Below are 20,961 nucleotides of genomic sequence, written 5' to 3' on the forward strand. Positions count from 1 at the left end.
TTCACGAGGTGGCTGGTCTGACGAGTAACAGATCAGCTGCGAAAAGCCTTTTGCGATGGAGCTTAGCAAATCCTTTTTTTTTAACCAATTCCACATTAACTCGAATTTTTTACTGTCCCGTTTTTTGGTGAATCATGTTTTGCTAATTACAGGTGTGCAACAACAGGTTTTAAGGCGGAGATGTTGTGGCTAGTGTCGTGGGACGACACAATGATGTGCAAATTCAAGGGTTTCAAATTGGTGTGAGTGCACACTCGGGATGTGAGAGAGAATGAATATAGAGGATGGCTCGGTAGTACGGTGAGTGCATATGAAACTATTTTTTGAGCCATCTTAGATCATTTTAATCTATTTTCTAAGGGGCATATAGTCATTAAAAAACTAATTTTATGTTTATGTAATGGTTAAATGCTCACAAAATACCTACTTAACTAGATGTATTATTTTCATCTACATTATTCATTATCTTCTGTAATTTTCTTAAACTTTACAAATGGTAAATTTTGTGATGGTTTGAAAGTATTATTTCTGCATGGATTTCTGTGGCTAATCTATGCGATTGCAGACGGCTTACACCTATGAAACTAATGCATAAAAACTTACTTTAAAAGGTTCATAAATAATCATAATTAGTGAGTTTCTTTGAGGAGCTTAGTTCGAAATTTGAACGCTTTTTAACCCTTTTTCTTGTATGGATTTTGAGAGGAGGTGATGATGTAAAATAGTTTTAGATCACGACTTGTCATATTTCCGTATGCATAGTAGTTATTTTTAAGGTTAATATTGTTATTGTATATGCCTTAAAAGCCAGTATTCATGTAATAAATATTTATTAATTGTTAGTGGAAATGGCTGAAGGATGATGCTCTCGGGTACATAAGAGATCGGACCAAATGCCACGAGAGTAGAGATGCTCATTCATTTTCCTGTATGACTTCTTCCATCGCTGACCATTCCCCCTTCGGGAGTATGACTAGTCTCTACTGATACACGCAACGACCCACTCACCACGTGTATCAGGTAAGTCGGGGGCGGGATTCGAACACTCGTCAACAGGGAGCAAACCCGTGACTTCATGCCGAAGAGCCAATGCCTCGGTTGGTATTCTTAGCCATAAATGGGAAAGTATATCTATGGATTTCATCATTGGTCTGCCAAAAGTGCATGATAAGGATTGTATTTATATGGTTATGGATGGACTGACCAAGTTTGTACATTTTTATGCCATTTCAATATCATTCAAAGCCGTGGAAGTTGCTGAATTATTTTTCAAAGAGGTGTTCAAACTACAAGGACTTCCTAGAAATTGTTAGTGACCGAGACAAGAAGTTTATGAGCTTGTTTTGGAAGGAACTTTTCAAACTATATGGGACTGCATTAACACCTACCACAAGTTACCACCTCCAAACAAATGGTCAAACGGAGAATGTGAGCAAACGGACTGCATTAACAGATTCTTTGCCGCAATAAGTCGTTCTTCTTTTGCGCGAGTCATGAAAGTATTTCTATAGAAAACAATTTTCTATTGTGCATTCAATCTAGAATTTTTCAGCAAGGTTATTACAACACACTTGTATAAAAGTTGTGTTATAAATCCATTTTCAATGGAAGAAAAGCGTTCCGATGTTTGGCTAACTCATTTTTTCTTGAACCTTTTCCAAAGGCTCCATTTCTTTTAGGGTCCGTTCCAATCGTTGTAAAACATTATAAATCGTTTCCTTGAGTATTACTTTTAGATAGTAAACCTTTTAACCGTAAAGTTTTCCTTTTTTGTTCAATTAAATATTAGGGCAGTGATAAATTCACCCCCTTCTATTACAATATTCACCCCCTATTTTCAAAATAAACAGTACAGCCCACACCATATTCGATGGGCCACAATGTAAATAGGTCGTGTTCCAAAAATCATTTCCATAGTATGATCATAGCCCTAGGATCTATTGAAATGATTTTTGGAACCCAGCCTATTTACATTGTGGCCCATCGAATGGACGGTTTGGATCATCCCATGGTGTGGGCTGCACATTCTATTTTGAAAATTAGGGGGTGGATATTGTAATAGAAGGGGGTGAATTTATCACCCCAAATACTAATGCTGCCACTTATACTGAAGTAGAGACATGCTAGTCATTTCCTGAAAAGAATAGATGTACTTTTGTCACAAAAAAAGGTTCCGGGTCCCACCTTTAAATGGATCTCTTGATACCTCAAAATCACACTACTATAATTTATGGGCCATAGGGCATCCAAACCAAGGCTGATCAATTGGACGGTTAAGATCAATTGGAAGGTGAGACCCACATGCCATAGTGAGGCACCTGGGACCCACCCACCGTGCTGACGACACATTCCTCTGGTTAGGAGTTTCCTAATTTTCAGTGTGGCAATATAAAGGGCGGTTGTGTTACTTTGATTACAACTTCTGTGAAACACTAAACCCAGAGAGGGATATGGAAGACGAGGCACCAAACATGGAATCGAAGATAAGTCAGGCCATGAGAGCTCGCGTGGGCGATTTCAAAGAACAGGCTGAGTAAAACCCTTTTCTCATCTCCTTTGTTTCCTTTCTGGATTTGTCATTTTTATTAATGAACCACTCTATCCTTAGATCATCCCTCACGAACAAAAATGGTACTATCTTGAATCTTTGCCCTAAAACTAGGTTTTTAATGCTTTTTCAGTGCCCTAATTCGTTGTTTTCTGTGTTGTATGAGCATCTCGTAACTGTGTAATTTCAGTGTAGAATACCCGTTTGTTTTTTATTCTTTCAACACAAATCTTCATTATAAACCTTAGATCCTCTGATATTGAGTGTATGTGACATTATTGATCTTCTTAGAGGGAAGATCGGCCTCTTGATCCGCTTCGAGGGAAGGATCAGTCCTCAGTTTCTAGAATAATTTCTCCATTCATGAAATAGAAGATTACAACTTATTTATATCCCATAGTCCTACATAACTTTCCCACATAATAAGAATCCCACTGAAATTTACTTCCTAATTAAATAATAGCATATTATTATAAGAGTAGCTAATATGCTAAGAGTCTATCAATTTTCCTTCTTTTAAATACTGCCAGCAACCACATTAATATCAAAAGCCAATTTAGATATTGCTAAATCCTAAGTGGGACCAATCTATCTAGGTACGTATCGGTATGTTTGATTATTGTAAGCAAAATCATGGAAGAAAATAACCGCGTAATATGTTCGATTTCTGGGATGCTTATGAAAATGTGATAATTTCCTACACTGAGAGTTCTTGTATCATCTATAGGGAAATGATATCAGCACAACCATATTTTGATTTTTTTCACTAACCAATCTTGTCTTTTAGAGTTTAAAGAGCTGTCAAAAGGTTATTACATTTCCCAAAAAGCTCTCACGAGCGAATTAAAGAAGAAAAGACAGCTGGGTTTGTGCAAATATCAAAATAAGGTTACACTGATAACATTTCCCTTTCTAAATTGTAAATGGGTACGTGATCTCTTACTGAAAAACTTTTATTTTCGAAACCATGATTCCGAAATTTCTTCACCTTAATAAACTTTAATAGAATCGGGATTTGATGTTAAAATTAGTATGTTAATGACTAGAGCTGAGGTTGTCCAAACAGTTAAAACGGAAACTATGATATCTAATTTACGAATCTAAACAATTAAGTAAAATTTTGTTTTTAAGGGAACCGAACGTACCTTTAATAGATTTGCATTACCTTTCAAAAAAAGAGGGATGTACATAGTACCATCACCAGTCCATAGTTTGTCTGCAATGTGGAATGGATCAAGGATCATGATTATTGGGTTACTTTTGATGATGTTGCGGAAACCCATTTAGTATATAATCATCTCATAGTGAAATCTGAAATTAATGGGAGGATGTTTAATTTACTAGGTTTAGAGGTTTCGAAGGAAATGCTTATGTAAATACAAAATTGTTGATGGAGGTAAATGCACAATTGAGAAAACAAGTTGAGGAGACAAGCATGCATTGACTATCCCGGGGAGCTTGATGCTAATCCTAAGCCCAACTACCCAACTACTCTTTTTTGAGCCTCCATAAAAAGGGGTGATAAAGATGGAGTTGCAGAAGTTGATTCAAAGCAAAGTACCAATGACATCAACTCGATATCATATTAGGTCTCTCCGGTATCAAAAGTGGGGGCTTGCCCTTAAAAAATAATGATGCGCTTCACTAATCTCTGTCTCTCTGTCTCTGTCTCTCTCTCAGCAAATAAAGATGGACAAGAAGGATTTTATCCAGTTGCAGATGAAATCTTAGAGTCTGAAATCCACGAACTCAATGCGAACTTGAGCCCATTTAATGATTAGATGATTTGATCCTCCAAGGCAGATGGTGGAAGGATAATTCCTTGTACTCGAATAATCTTTGTTTCCTTTCTATGGTGAGGAAAGGAAGAAAAAAAGAGAATGAAGCATTTGGTTAGATGGGAGAAGGTGTGTAGGTCTTCATTTCCTTTCTATGGTGAGGAAAGGAAGAAAAAAAAGGCAATGAAGCTTAGATGGGACAAAGTGTGTAATGCAAAGGAGAATGGTGGGTTGGGGCTCTGGCATTGTGCCAAGTGTAATATTGCATTATTGGGAAATGTATTTTGCAATTTGGAGAAGAAAGATATGCTCCTTGGCATAGAATCATTGTGGGTGCTTATGGGGAGGGTTGGAGTGGATGGGAAGTGAGGAAAGTGTCTGGAGGCTCGAGAGTTTGGAAGTCTATTAGTAGTCTATACGAGCCCTTCAATTTCAGCATCGGGTTAGGATATGGAGGTGAAATGGGATTAGGTTTTGGAAAGATACTTGGACTGGTGATGGTTCTTTGTGGCAAAGCTTTTAGAGCCTTTACAGGACTGTGAGAGATAAACGAGCTGTCGTGCCATGAATGAGTAGGTAGTATTGGGAGTGGGTCTTTTACCATAATTTTATGGATGTGGAATTTAATTTTCTCCTTCTTACTCTTTGTTGTAAGATCGTTTTGTTTCACAGGCTAACCTTAACAAAGATAAGAGGGTTTGGTTGCCAGATTCTGGAGGAACCTTAACGGTTAAATTCCCACTCCAAAGATGAGTGTCAAAGGGTTCCTTGTTACAACTTACGGAAGGCGTCTGTTCCACTTCGTATTCAATTCTTTGCATGGACTGCTTTCCTTAAGAAGATCAGTATTGTGGATCGACTGCAAAGAAGAGGTTTCCACATTGCAAACAGATGTATCCTCTCTGTAAATGCAAGGAGGAAACTGTGGATCACTTGCTGATTCATTCTTCCTTTTTGTGTCTCAAATTTGGTTTGGATCATCTTGTGCCATGTCTTTATCTACGAGTTGTTCATCGGTTGGAGATGTATTCATCTCGGTTTCCTTGGGTTTTGGTTGTGGAAGATGTTTTATTTGCCACAATCTGGTCTATCTGGTATCAAAGAAATAGAAGACCTTGGAGAAGAAGGAATCATCCTTCCACCAGCTGCCTTTGAGGATCAAATTGTCTATCATTCAGGGGGATCAGTTTTGTATTTTCATAGTTTCAGACTCAAGATTTCATGGGTATGGAAATCCTTCTTGTCCACATACGAAGAAAATGATTTTTGCATCCTTGATCAGTCCTCTTGAAAATGTGATGAAGTTTATCTTCAATTGAAGCTCCTTGGGCAGCCTTGAGCCGGCAAGGATTGGTGGTGTTTTTTGGGATAGCAACGGCAACATCTATGGCCTTTTTTTTTTTGGTTCAATTGGAAGATCTGACTCTAATGAGGTTGAAATCAGACCCTCACAGGCTTAAACATTTTCAAGAGGAGATGGCTGGGACTATTATAATTGAAGGAGATTTGTAAATTTCGTACAATGTGATATCATGGGCGAAGGGAAACATTGTAGGACCATGGAGACTAGCCAGTTACATCGACAAAATGGTACACTTTTGTAAAGGAGATTCTTTTTCCTTTTTGTATCCCAAAATGTGCCAACAAGTTGGCCAATATTTTTTCCAAATCAAGAGTTCGTAGATTTGTTTTCTATAGGGAGCAAGATCTGCCCCCTTTGTAATTTTTTCTCCTTATTCTTACTATATCGTTATCTTTTAAAAAAAATATATTGAGATATGAGTTTTTGCACTATTCTTGATTACCTTCAAAAGTTCCTATTTTTTCTCAAAATAAATTCTAATTTCCTTTTAATATAAAAAAAATGTTTTATTGCCATTCAATAAAATAAAAGCTTGATGTAGGATAAGCCGATCCGATCCTACCTGGTGGTTCTAAACTCATCGATGCCAAGCATAGTTTAAAGGCGGGGTTGACTAAAGGTTGAGTTACAGATATGGTACTTAAAATCCACCCGTTATTCCCCTTCCTTCGGTGAGGGAAAGCAACCTAGCCCTATGAGAAGAGGTTTTCATAGATGTGAGCCCCACCTCTCCCACTGGCTTCTCAGGCCCTTCTTCCCCCGGATGTGAATTTGGAATGGAGAGTGACCGGTCTTTCTCTAATAAATCTCCTTCTAATGGTTTATTTAATCTAATGAAAGCTTCAAGCTAGGAGCCAACCTTCCCCTCTTTGACCTCTATAGCTATTGCTGGTGAGATGGGCTTGTATTGGAATTTGAAACACCACAACTGGACCTTACGAAGACCAATTCTGGAAAGGCCTTAAAAAAACCTTAATAGAGCTACCTTCAAAGAAGTCTCATCTTTTTGGAAGCAGATGACCTGTTTTGACTACATTGGTGTCATAGCAGTTGCACAGTATAACAAATACGACTTCCTTTGGGACCCCCGGGGGAAACCAAGAAAAATCCAGGGTCGAACCTCGGAGCCGGCCCAAGCGAAGATCAGCACTCGAAGGCCTTGATGAGGAGCAGCCCGCTAAAAGGAAAGCCGTGGAGATGTGGGATGTTTTTTTTTTTTGGCCAAACCGTCACTATATTTCATTGCCTAGGAGGGATTACACTTACTTTACTTGTTTTTTAGTACAATTAGATACAGGTTTTGCTATGACTTTTTACTATCGTCCGACCCTTCCTGGACTGGATCCCTCCAGTGCTATGGGTACTACGGAGTACGGACCCTCTGCCATCCATTGCAGCAGAGCCGTTTCATTGGGGGGGGTGGGGGAGCTATCCCAATGTCAAAAATATTTACCATGTTCAGTAGCTTCTCGATGAACCAGTTCCAGATTTAGGAAAGCGTGCTCCTGAGTGTTTTTTTTTGTTGTTGTAATGAACGAGGAGCTATAAGGCTTGACTATTGACCTTCAAAGCCGGAGGCAAAAGATGCTAACTAGGAGCAGGAAGCCATTCATTCTCCGACGGGCTGAATTGAGGTTGATGCCCCTGCTATAATTTGATGAGGCACATTCATGAAGAATTCCATAAAAATAACCCACAACTGAAATTGATTCAAACATTTTGAGCATGTGCACCTCTACATAATGGGATAATCTTTTGTTATTTTTTGGATTTTTGAAGATTTATGTGAAATATCTGCTCTAAATACTTGGACTGTTCGATTCGAATAGCAATCACACTGTGGCTGTTTTTTTTTTTGAATGGTATTCACTCTGTGGTTATTATTTCCTTATTGTCAAATTTCATCAGTTAAGTATGTTTCATATAACTATATTGTTATTTCCATCTTCTCCCTCTCTCTCTCTCTCTCTCTCTTGTAATCTTTTGCATCCAAATCCAGGGAGTAAATAGACTAATTTGAATTTATTTTCGTAATCTTAGTTTCTGTTACTCCTTTTGCCCTACTTCTCACTGGAAAATGTTGTTAAATTTCAATTATTGTGCTTTACTAGTTAAGAAAGCTAGAGGCTAATTGGTAACATGCAGCTGTTTCTTTGTTATGGCAGTTCTTTGACTCTTGAGGGGGTTCGAAGGGCATTAGAAAAGGACCTGGGGCTGAAGCCACTTGCTTTGGATGTCTACAAGAGATTCATCAAGCAATGTTTGCAAGAGGTAACTCCATCAGTCCATGAATTTGTATCTCTTTATTGTAGGCATGAGTTTATCACTGAGGGCTTATAAAGAAAAAATCATCCTACAAACATTTCAGTCTGCTGTACTGATGTATGCTTTATGAAGAGGTTTTGTTTTTTCTTTTGTGTGAGTTTGATGATTGTGGCTTTTTTTTTAATAATAGAAATTTCTTTCAAAGATGAAAGAGAAGACCGAGATGGTCAAACTCAAAAGTACAAGATGGGTAATACTAATATAAGAAAGATAACAGAAGAAAAAACAATCACGATGGAAGAAAATCAAACATCTCCAATCCCGGCCTCCCCACTCCTTGACGAGCAAGACTATCCACCACACTATTAGCCGACCTTAAAGATGATTGTGGCTTTCATTTCTATTTTATGAGCATTGCATGCAATTTCTTTTGGAAAAAGTCTTGCACGTAGTAAGAAACTTCTTTCATAAAATGGTTGAAAGGAGCACAAAAACATCCTTGGAGATTTGACAATTTCTTTGATGAGATCTTGGATTGCAAGAAATCTATTTTGGTTTCCTTTAATCACGTGAAGTGTTCGGCAAACGAGGTGGTTGATAGTTTGGCAAGATTAGGGGTATTGAGACTTGAGAGAGTCCCTAGCATTATTTGACTCCCTCCCACTGTGACTCTTGGCATCTTTCATTATTTTGTATTTGCTTTGCCCTCTCCTTTTTGTAATTGGACCATCTTGGTCTTCTTTAATCTATCTGGCTATCTTTCAAAAAAAGAAGTGGTGGTTTTTAAATTATATCATAAAGAGAAATATGATGAGCTTGCACTTAGTTATCTAACTTTTCTGGAAATACTCCTGTACTTTGACGTACTTTGACTGTATTCCATTAAAAACCCACAAATACTTTTTGATGGAATTCTAGACAATTCATAAATCTAACTGAATACCATCTCAAAATTGAAATTTTGACAAGTGTTTAAAAACGCTGATGCGGCGCTGACACGGCTGAGTATTCGGTTGGCGCGACCATAATTCGGGAAAGTCAAAAGAGTTTTTACAGACTCTGTAGGGCAAAACGCGGAACACGGATGTGGAACCCGGCCAATGTAAAAGGGAGTTGACTCGGGAGAGTTTTAAAACTATGACTAAAACCATTTCCCGTGTCTATCATTCATACAGTCACATGCTCTTTATCCGGCGCCACACTCCAGAACAAATGATTTTTAAAAGGAAGAGATGACCTTATGAAGTCAATCTTTGGGTCTCTCAGGGTGAGGTCTATACTGCTTGATAGAGTTATAATCATCCTGAGACATGCGAATCTGATCAATATTGGAAACAGACTGAGGAACATATGGAGTAACACTTTCATGATGAGAACTCAACAAAGCAGGGTCATTCAATGTTGTGTTAGCAATCGAAGGTGGCTTCACAGTGAGATCCCAACGTGCCTCTGTAGTATGATTGTTCGTTCCACAAAAGGAACACTTCTTATCACCAGAAAACCTATTTTGGCCTGGCCATAACAATTGATTTCTTTTGGTAGGTATAGTTTTGATCGATATATTTTTGAACAACTGCTGAAAATTAATATTGGACTCCTAGTACTTATGATGGTGTATGTAGTTTAAGTGTTATTCTAGAATGCAAATATACTGATTGCTCGTCCTATTAAAATACTAAAATACTGCACTTTGTTCATAATCCTTCTTACAAAATAAATATGCTTTTTCTTGACCAGTGCTTGGCTTCTTTATAATTGATACACATGTCACAATTTGGGGCATGTGTCCAGCTTTGAAACTATGCAACTCATGCATACATGCAGGAACCAATTTACGGTTGCCAGGATCTTCAAATCGGAAATTTACGACTTTTTGCCACAAGAATATCTACTTTGGGTAATGTTAGATGCAATGTGGCTTACAAGCTCTAGCATTTGGGAATACGTAACTATTATTGAAGGCTATCTGGAACATAGATGCAGGAAACGCCTAGGGACGGGGGGAAACGCGTTTCCGAAACGGGTACGAAACGCTCTTCGGAAAATTGTGAAACGCCTGTGAAACGTATGTGAAACGTCGGTGAAACGTATGTGAAACGCGTTTTCCATTTCTTGGAAACGCGTTTTATTTCCATGGAAACTCGTTTCTTGAAATTTTAAGACTTTAAAAGGATATATTAAACCCCCTTTAGTTTACTATGGACAGCCCTATCTAGTTTAGAATTATATATATTATATTCAAGATTCTAGTACAAGCATTTTCCTATTAATGTGTGTTACCATCACATTTATGTGTTTCACTAGCGTTTCCTTTAGGTTTCACATACGTTTCACTAGCGTTTCACAAACGTTTCCCTTGCGTTTCCCAATTATCGTTTCACATGCGTTTCTCTATCGTTTCCCTTTTCTCGTTTCCCCTTTGATTTCTTTCACGCGTTTCCGTTTCACGTTTCCGTTTCACGTACCGTTTCCCGAACTGGAAACTATGATCTGGAAATTGAATTTATACAGCTCCTAATTTCCTTTTTTTGTACACACATCCAGCTAAGTTTTCACACACACATGTTGTGGCCTGCTTGATTTATTTTTTTCCTGAATATTTTGACGCTTTATATGATGACTATTTGTTTTAATTTCTTCTGTAGAATTTCTCCTTTTCATGGGAATTATAAATAACCTGATTAATATTGTGTTCTTGATTGAATACCAGTGCTTCAATGCTTTTGACGATGAGAATGTATCCAAAAACTCGGGAGGGAATTCGGAACAAACTGTTAACACAGAGAAAGGGAAAACAACAAAGACATCTGAGGAACTTCAGCCACAGAGTGAAGTGAATGGTCATAGTTCTGAAGGCAAAGATAGCATGAAAGCTTCTCCAGCTTTGGAGGGAAAGAAATCAACTGAACGTGAAGCTGAGAAACCTGACAGTGTCAAATGTGAAATAATTCCAGATGAAAACATAATAAAGAAGGCTATTAAGAAAAGAGCTACTTATTTCAGAGCTAATTCTGAGTACGTTACATCACTTTTATGTATAGATTCTTAAACATGTGAGAGTAGTTGTTTCATATACGTTTACCATAACTAATTTCTGTTCTGTTTAACTACTAGTTCCAGATTCCCCTTTTTCCAATAAGGATATACAATGCTTTAGAAACCAAGGTTTAAAATTTCGGTTTTGGTTTCGGCCTCAGCCGAAATACTGAATTTTCGGCTGAAATTTGGTAAAAAAAAAAAGAAGAAAATTTCAGAAAAATCTGATTTTTAGATGAAATTTCGGTAATTTTTGGAAAAAAATTTAAAAATTAAATTTGGCCGAAATTCCGAATTTTCAGAATTTCAGGCAAAATTTTAAACCATGCTAGAAACATGATAGAGAAGCACATTAGGGATGTTCTGTTGTCTTCCATTCTCTTGAAGCCCTTTAAGGAATTAATAAATTTTGCACATTATTGTTCTAAATATTGCAAAATTTCAGGAAACTTACTTTGTTAAGAGTTCGAAGAATGTTGGAAGAAGATCTTAAACTTGAGAAATTTGCTCTTGATGCCTACAAAATTTTCATCAGTGGGCAACTAGATGAGGTAATCAGATGTTGTCTATTTTTTTTTTTTTTTTTTAATTCCTTTGGAAAGTGCGTATTATTCAGATTTGTTGCCATTCTATTTTATTATTCAGGTACTTCAAGGTCCTGAAATTGTTAAATCCACAAACGAGGCTAAGGAAAAACCTCTAAAGAAAGCCTCTCATAGTACGCATACAACTAAAAGTATTAAAAGGTCTACAAAGGTCAATAGCGGAGATGGAAATTCCTCAGATTCTAATGTAACTCATAGTTCCGATGACGAGGTTGATGAAGAGCCAGTAAGATCGAAAAAGCGACCTGCTCAGAAAGGAAAAGGAAGCAATACTGAAGGGATTAAAAAGCGAAAAACTTCTGAAGAAAGCAATTCATCGAGCAGGAAGAAGAAGCCAATTGAATCAGCAGTGGATAAAAGTAACGACACTAATTCGGATGAGGAGGTTGATGAAGAGCCAGTAAGATCGAAAAAGCTAACTGCTCAGAAAGGAAAAGGAAGCAAGAAAAAGCCAATTGAATCGGCAACGGAGAAAACTAATGACACCAATGAACCTGAAAACTCATCTGAAGATGGTGACTCTCAATCATCTCCTGAAGAGGGTTTGAAGGTTGTAACTCTTTTGGTTCTTTTCTCTACGAAACCTTCCTCTAAGGCCCTGTTTGGGTTGCAAGAATTTTGGGGAAAAGTTTGGAAAGGAAAAATATTTCTAAAAGTTCCTACATTTTTTACACATGCAAACAGATGAGTTGAACCAACCCTATTTAATTTTTATATAAGAGTGGTCTTCAATTTATGATAATATCCCTTTAAATTAACAATCATCATATTATTTCCATCTCGGTCTTTCTTTAATGAATTCTATTACCATTAAAAAAAATTATTTCCCTCCAAATCGTCGAAAGATAAAAATTCTAAGAAAATATTTTCCAGTAGAAATGTTTTTCTTGCAATCCAAACAGGGCCTAAAGTTTGATTAAATGAAATTTTTAATGTAGATTATCTTCTTGAATTGCAGAAAAAAAGAGAAGTTCCAACTGCTGTTTATGGAAAAGAGGTGGAGCACCTAAAATCAATAATCAAAGCATGTGGAATGGGGTATTTTTTATCCTTCATTACACTATTTTTTTTTAATGACAGAGATTTTAACCAAGATTTATTATATTGCAGCGTGCATCACTTCATTCTTATATGCTGTTAGTGATAAACTTCTTGCTAATCTATTCTGTCATCTATATCAGAGTTCCTCCATCAGTTTATAAGAGGGCTAAGCAGGCTCCTGAGAGCAAACGAGAGGCCTCCCTGATAAAGGAGCTGGAGGACATTCTTGGGAGAGAAGGGTTGTCTACAAATCCTTCTGAGAAAGGTGAGTATTTGTCCAAGAAACTCCAATTATTCTGGCATAACCTCTTCAAGACATAAATGCTCCGCTGGGTTAATTATTTTAATAATTATGCATTTACTATGCCCTAACAAAATCTCTGAGTGCGCATCAGCTAAATTATATTTTGAGTCATGTGCATCTAATTAACAATTTAGTTGTTTTTGAGTGATTTTTCTTTTTTCTTTTTTGAATCAGTGTGGCTTTCACCAACTCATCAGCTAAATTATTTCCTTCCCTATGAATGTGATTACAAGAATGCTTAAACATTCTGAAGATAAAATTATGTATTTCCGAAAGAGTTATTTTGCGAGTGATCAACCTATATGCACAATGCTTACTCTTGATGCAATCGATAGACCTGTTCCTAATATTTGCTTCCATGGAACAATTTAACAACCATCCATTAGAGTCCTGTTCACCAAATTTAGGAACTCTGAGAGTCATATCTTTGATTCTTCTATCAAGATAACCCTGGTTTTGCATTCCACCAATAAAATCTTATCAATTGAAAGCCATGAAAAAAAGTTCTCCTTTTAACTTTACTAGGGTAATTATGGTACTGGATTCTCCCTAAATAAGAACAAGAACCTAATCTTCTTTGCCTTTAGCCGTAGATAAAGATTCAGATTATCTTTCAACATACTATTCCACAAAGAATAAAATAATAGTTTCCTGGACAGCAACACAAATAAATACTTTTTTTTAACTAAAATTTTCCCATGCAAACCAGTCCACATCATCAACATAAACCATTTCACGCCGTCAAATTAAATCAGTCCACATGTCCAGACATGTAAACCACCAAAAGCAGTTACTGTCATTTAATCAACGTTTGCCCCTATATTTCATCACAAATAGCCCCTTCCAAACATGAAGACTGACCTCCATGTGCGAGATAATGAATTGAAAGACTCGCATTAAAGATGACTTCAATAATTAAAACAGATCCATCTTAATCCGCCATGTAGAATATCTATCCTAGACATGTACTCCATAAGAGGAAGGGGATCCGTATGCCTACAACAAATGCTCATATGGCTTGGATAAAACTTTCAAGAATGTACTTCTTGGTGTGCCCTAGGTCCTAGGATAGAGAAAATCAACCTCAAGAAACAAGCAAGGAGAGAAAACCTAGATTATATTGGAGTTAAGCTGTAATACAATAAGCAAGAAGGAAAGGGAGTGAGATTGAGGGTGGGGGTAACTTCTCTCATCAGAATGGGAGTAAATTCTTTTCTTTCTTTCTTTCTTTGTAGGGCTTCTCATTGTTTCGACCCCAACTAGTTTGGGATAAAGGCCTAGTTGAGTTGAGTTGAGTTGAGTTGAGTTGAGGGCTTCTCATTGTTGAGACCTAGGAACTGGGATTCTGCAAGCCCCTAACTGAAGAAAGAATAATTTTGTAGGGGCTCACCATGTTTATATTTGCTATCATCCTTCGCTTGATTGATCCAAAATTCACCGTAAAATCCTAGGGCTCTACCCTTGAGAGGTGGTGGAAACTATCGAGCTGGCGTACTGTGGGGGCAAAGGGAATGCCCAGTGGAGCGGTGAAATGAGTTGAGATTGGGAAGAACGCCAATGGTGGAAAGCACTCTGCTAGGCGGACTAGACATACCCACAGTCACCAGATTCATATGGGCTAATCAGGGAGTGGGAGTTTCCCTGCCTTTTGTTTTGCTTTCAAGTCTCTGAAATTATGAAGTCTCGTTTCTGTAGTGGACCAATATGTAGGGTCCCCTCTTGATTATTGTGGACTTAACATTGATTTCATACTTTATTCAAAGTGGGTGTCCCAAAGATGAGCCTTCCATGCGTGAAATTGCTGCTTAGCATGTACTCGCCGAGCCATGGTATCGGTTTTCTAAATTTGCCATTTGTGCCCTTACACATGGTATGCTGCCTTTCCCATTGTTTATTCTACGCCTACCAAAAATAAAATAAAAAATCTACCCCTACCAATCTATTACCCTCCTCTGCGTGCTCTACTGTCTCAGGAGTCAGGACCAGATACTATATAGGATGCTGCTAGATAAGCTACCTGCATTATGAGATCCAGTTCCTGTGCCCCGTCTATTCATTCCTTTTTGAAATGAACCAATATTGGTCCACATATATTGGAGATGTCAATGAATGAGCCAAAGTTTTTTGGTATGGCCAATTTAATCCAGTAAGGAGTTGTTACTAGTGTCCATGCCTTCATTCTCTTCTTCCGAATCAGGCCTAGACATAATGTTGGAATGGGGATCAACACCACTGAAAGCGAACATTCATTAGTTTCAGATGAAGAGTTCATAATTCTCTGCCCCTCTTTTTTCTTACCAAATATCTTTTGTTTTTTAAGTTTGTAAAGACCCACCCCTTGCTTCAATCAGAATGAGTTCGCGAGACCAAGAATTCGTGGAAATTCAGTTTGTGGATTGCATTGGGGGGGATTTGCCAAAGCTATGCTGATAGTTAGACTCCTTTCCCACGACTAACGGAGAGCAAGAAACAAAAGTAAATTCTTGTTTTTTAACCAATACCTCCTTTTGGGCATGTGGGGACTAAGGGTCCTCTCACTACCAACCAACACACTCTACCAAGACAAAGATGGTCTTTCTAGAACGTAGAGGAGGTATGATAGGCAGTTGGTGAGATCTAGTATCAGTATGGATTCTACGTGGACAATAGTTGGATTCGATGACTCCCTTAGGGTTCCATCATCTAGGATCCCTGGGAAAGATGATCAAGTTGGCCCCTGCAAACTGCTTGCACTATCGCCCTTCATCCCTTTGAGCGAAATGTGGCAAAAGAAAGGAAAATTCATGGACTGACCCATCGCCTTCGCCCCGTAGGAACTATGTGATCACCCAAGGACACACTAAGTAATTGTGTGATACCTCTAATATCCTAATTCTTGAATTTATACGTGAATCAAGATCAAGGGTCTTCCAATTGTTGTGCAGGAGAAGCATGGGGAACCCCAACTTCTTTCGTCGACTCCCCCACCCCCAACACACACACACGCACGGCACTTCGCTTCTTGTTCTTCGGACTTCGTAGAGCCTACATCCCTTATAGAATGCCAAAATGATGAATATGAAGTTCGAGAGGATGCAACTACTGTGGATTCTCCGACTCGAAATCAGGTTGCCTGTTCAATTTGCATGTGTTAAGCATGCCTCCAGCGTTCATCATGAGTCAAAATCGAACTCTCCGTGATATTTAGAGTTGCATCACTTATAGCTTCCTTGTTCGTAGACAAAGCTGATTCAGGATTGTCACATCCCTTTTTGAGCTTGTACACGTATTTCTAAAGCCACCCGATCAGCTACTAAACCAGGTACATTTCATATGAAGTTCGGGAGGGTGCAGCTACTGTGGATTCTCCGACTCGAAGTCAGGTTGCCTGTTAAATTTGCATGTGTTAAGCATGCCTCCAGCGTTCATCATGAGCCAAAATCGAACTCTCCGTGATATTAGAGTTGCATCACTTATAGCTTCCTTGTTCGTAGACAAAGCTGATTCAGGATTGTCACATCCCTCATTTCGAGCTTGTACAAATGCTTCTAAAGCCACCCAATCAGCTACTGAACCAGGTACATTTCACCAAGGCTGTCCTAGAACTTCCTCCACCCATCTCTCTTTTCATAAAAATTTGAAACCTTTGATTACGCATTGTTGGAATACTAGGCAGTCTGAAACTTCTTGCTTCTCACTTCAGGCAGTTTTTTTTATTTGAACTGGAATCACTTCAGGCAGTTAGCAGTGTTCTTTTTGTGGACTTCGGAAATCTGTTAGCTTTGCAAGGAAATTTTGAGTTATGTGTACATGACCTTTTTTTTACATGTAAGGCATATTGCCCATGCAATTTGGTATCCTTATTTTGTAAGGGTGCAACTCGGGTCGGGTTGAGGCCAACCCGAACCCGACCCAACCCGACCCAAACCGAGGAACCCTTTTTTCCAATCCGAACCCGAACCGACCCGAGTTCAACCCGACCCGAGTTTTTAAGCTTACTAAAAAAATGATAAAAAATGTCAGGTTTCACTCAAGTTGGGTTGCCCAAGCCCTTAACCCACACCTGACCCGAACTCAACCCAGGTTGGGAAAACTCAAACCGACCCCAAACCCAACCTGAACTCAACTCGACCCGACCCGACTTTTTTTTGGGTTGAACCCGAACACGAGTTGTACCCCTATTATTTTGGTCTACCAGCTGTAGAAGCCTTTACTTTAGGGCTCAGGGCATTGATTAAAAAGGGAATTGGGCGGGGTCAGGGCATTGATTGAAAAGGAAATTGGCCGAATTGGCCGACATCTACTTGGCCGATCATTAGTTTTACCAATTGGCATATGTGATGATGGCATCAATGTGTTGTCCTGTTGATTGTTGATTCAGAGGTGTCGGAATCTAGTCGCGGTATCCACCATAAGCATTTCCTCATTTGAACCTCGCCATTGACGCTAAGGCTATGCCATCCTAAGGTGTTGTTAAATGGAAGGATTTTATCAATGTCCATGAATGTTAAAATCACAGATTGAACTATCGACTTAGTTGTTTCAAATTGTTTTTCATTATTAAGAAAAGGCAACAAATATAACATACTAAATTGTTTTATAGCAATAGCAATTAATCATTGATCCTAGGGTTATGAAAATATTACAACAACATGACGAACTCAAAATCCGAGAAATGAGAAAAGGGGGGACGGTTACAAAATAGGATCTGATGGCCTGGTTATTGGCCCAACGAAGTTGAGACATGTCTTTTCAATCAGGAACCGTTTGACAAGATCCATTTCAGGAATGAATAGAGAAAACATGATGTCCTGCGGGTTGAAAAGCGACGAGGGAAGGAGGGGGACACTGTGCGGGATCTTTCAACAGAGAATTCCCTATCACCCCACTCCGGAATTTTGGCATTGAAGCAATACCCATCTCAAATTATTTTGTGTCAGTTTATGTTTTCTGCTTATTTAATTTTCATTTTCGTATAGTTTACTATTGGATAACGTTCTTGTGTCTAATTGCATTTGGTAAATGACTATCTTTTGGACTCTGCTAGTCAATTTGTCGGATTTTCTTCCTCATACGTCAAAGGTGTAATCTTGTTCAAACGAGCAAACTGATTTTGTAAACTACTGCATAACCAACAAAAATGTATAAATTTATGTTTTTTCTTTTTTTTCTTTTTATGAGTCTTGTGTCTTGGGACAAACTGCCCACTTTGTAGTCATGGGCCATGGTTGTTGTAGTTGTTGCTTTTTATTTTTTTTCTTGGCTTTTGGCTGGTTTTCGTTAACAGACTATTTACTTGTTCGAAATTTCGCCGTTTCGATTTTTGAATGACTTGACATCATCACTGGACTCGACTTTGACTTGGTCTGCATGATAGTGTGCTGATTGATTTGTATCTTGAGCAAAATATGCATTGCTTTGTGAAATAATTCAAATTTCTCTATTTTTTTTCAATCCTTGAACCCTTATTGTTTTCAGTTTAACTATACGTGCTTCTAATTTCTATCCCAACCTCCTATCCTCCTATTTTGGTTCCCCATTTTGTCACATCCTAATGGGGGGCCTTGACACCCCCTACAACACATAGTAAACCAGGCTAGCAAAGATATATAGGTTCAAGCAAATGCGGAATAACATAGTGACTTATTTTTCTATCTTCAGAAATTAAAGCAGTTAAGAAGCAAAAGGAAAGAACAAAAGAACTTGAAGGCATCGACATGAGCAACATTGTATCAAGTTCTCGCCGAAGATCCACTTCCAATTTCATTTTGCCTGTAAAACCCAGTCCTCCAGTCGACAGTGGTAGTGATGAGGAGGAAGAAGAGGAAGAAGATACCGGAGATGATGGTAGTGATAGCGAAGACATGAGCGGGGGATCTAATGAAGGTAAGTTTGTTGAAATTTGTATTTCCTGTTCGTGCAAAATATTTTCTAGTAGTTTTGTATTTGTCTTTTTTTTTTGGTCAAACCAATATGGTTTCTCATATATTCCATGAATTTATAGGCTCAATGTTTTGAAATTCGGAATCGAATCGTTAATCGCAGTAGGGATCTGTATTGTAAATCGTAAAATTCATTCAGATTTATAAATATAATAAAATAACCAATTATTCATTTTTCATCTAAACCCATTAATTTAAATAAAAACACCATGGTTAGTTATTCAATATCATTATACGACATGTTTGCTGAGTAGTCACGTACTATTCATCTATTGCTATCCAAACCTATGCATATTGGATAATAAATATAAAAATAATAAAAGACAATATCATATCAATTCTCAAAGTCTCAAACAATAAATGATAAATATCAAGTATAAAAAACTGGTAGGTCGCCGATGTTGTCCTCTGTATAGTCGTTGGTTTGTGTTTATGGTGCACTCTTTTGTGAAGGGTTGAGATCAATTTCAATAAAAAGACGTGTTTTTTAATCTCATCCCTTCACCAAAAAACAAATGGCTAATTTCTGGGTGACACTTAGTCACGATGGAGGTGAAACAACCTTTAGAAATGATTTTGCCACACAATGTCGAAGGCGCTGTTGCAGCGACTGTATTTGCTCTATGCAACAGTGAGTATAGCGTGGCAATGCATATGTCGTAGGAGAGTAGAGACAAAACAGGGGGTTTGAGAGAGCTCTGTACTTCACAAAATAATTTGTGGACAATAGATGGCGGACAAATTCAAGTTTTATGTCGGGAAACTAGGGGTCATTTGGTCACTGTATTTGTTTTGCATCTTGTTTTACTACATGCAATGGATAGACAAAAAAGGGAATCTTTACAGTGAAAAAGGTTAACATGTAAAAGTTTTACTCCTAAAATTGTTTTATGACAGTTGTACTTCAATTTGAACGGATCCTCTTGAAAGATATTTCCATATATAGGGAAATGATTTCAGCACAACCAGTATTTAATAATTGCACAAACACAGTTGTTTTTTCCATTGCTTGATTTCGATCTGCAATTCTTTTCTTTCCTCTTTCCAAGTTTTTGCTCCATCTTTCAGCTCAAGATTCATTTCCTGGAATATGGATATCTTCTTGTTGAATCTCTTAATAAATCCACAGCTTTCCCATGTGTGTGATGTCTATATCTGTGTTTAAATGATCCATTGGAGGCTCAAAACTATTTGGTAGACGGTGGCCACTATGCATCATTTTGTTTAAATGGATATGTTGAGAGATTCAAAGATTTTCATTGGTTCCAGTTAGAAAATTCTATGTATTCTTTGTCATGAACACTTCCCAAGTTATGCTCACAATGCCGTGCTGATGATTTTGGTTTTCCTGTAAAAGCAGATGTGGAAGATGAAAGTGATTGACTCCACAACTTGAATGTAGAAAAAGCTGAGAAAAGGACCAGTAATTAACCAGAGCTCCTAAGTTAGTCTCAAATGTCAAAAGAAGTTAGTTTTTTGTCAGGGAAACAGGTGATTTGTGGAGACAACAGCTGCTGATCGTGAAGCATGTAGAAGGTAATCGCAGTCCCAATGCATCCCATGTTGTCCTGCTTTTTGTTGCAGAAAATTTAGGCATCAACCCTTGTGTTAGTATGAAATGTGGGTTATATAAATTATCAAGATCGTTTATGCCATGCATCTGCGCTTCATTTATACCATGATTTAATTGGTAGTGCAACAAGCACAAACTTATTAGTGGACCCAAAAATGTATACTGAAATAATAGGACAACCCTTGTGATTTGGTATGGATGCCATTGCTACAACCAATGTTTAAAAACTACCCGCTTCAATCATCAACGTGCCCTAGTCAGCTTGGTTTTACCGAGTCACAGTTCTTGACATTATTGAATTATAATTCATACTTTTCAGGTGCTTATTGATTTGTCGATATATGCTTATGGTGATTAGGACCATTGATATGGTGGACCAGCATGGGGGTTGGCAGGGGGCCGGAAATTGTGGTGAATGAATGATTCTAACTATATGAATGCTCTGTTTCTTTGCCTGTGAACTTTCACCTTTTGCTCTTCCTAGTTTTTTAACCTGTGTTTGGTTATATAGTCATGTGAATAATCTA

The 20,961-nt window shown here is 38.0% G+C and overlaps 1 protein-coding gene across 1 annotated transcript; it reads left to right on the forward strand.

Moving 5' to 3' along the window:
* Nucleotides 1–2,389: 2,389 nt before the first annotated feature.
* On the forward strand, nt 2,390–20,758 carry LOC143849000 (DNA ligase). The gene is made up of 9 exons (XM_077358045.1): nt 2,390–2,533; nt 7,855–7,960; nt 10,665–10,969; nt 11,436–11,541; nt 11,636–12,145; nt 12,554–12,633; nt 12,777–12,901; nt 18,581–18,805; nt 20,222–20,758. The coding sequence occupies exons 1-9, from the start codon at nt 2,451–2,453 to the stop codon at nt 20,242–20,244; spliced, it is 1,563 nt and encodes a 520-aa protein (XP_077214160.1). The 5' UTR covers nt 2,390–2,450; the 3' UTR covers nt 20,245–20,758.
* Nucleotides 20,759–20,961: the final 203 nt, after the last annotated feature.

Source organism: Tasmannia lanceolata, unplaced genomic scaffold, assembly GCF_043159265.1.
Source record: "Tasmannia lanceolata isolate RefF3 unplaced genomic scaffold, GAP_Taslan_0.1 ptg000016l, whole genome shotgun sequence".
NCBI lineage: Eukaryota > Viridiplantae > Streptophyta > Magnoliopsida > Canellales > Winteraceae > Tasmannia > Tasmannia lanceolata.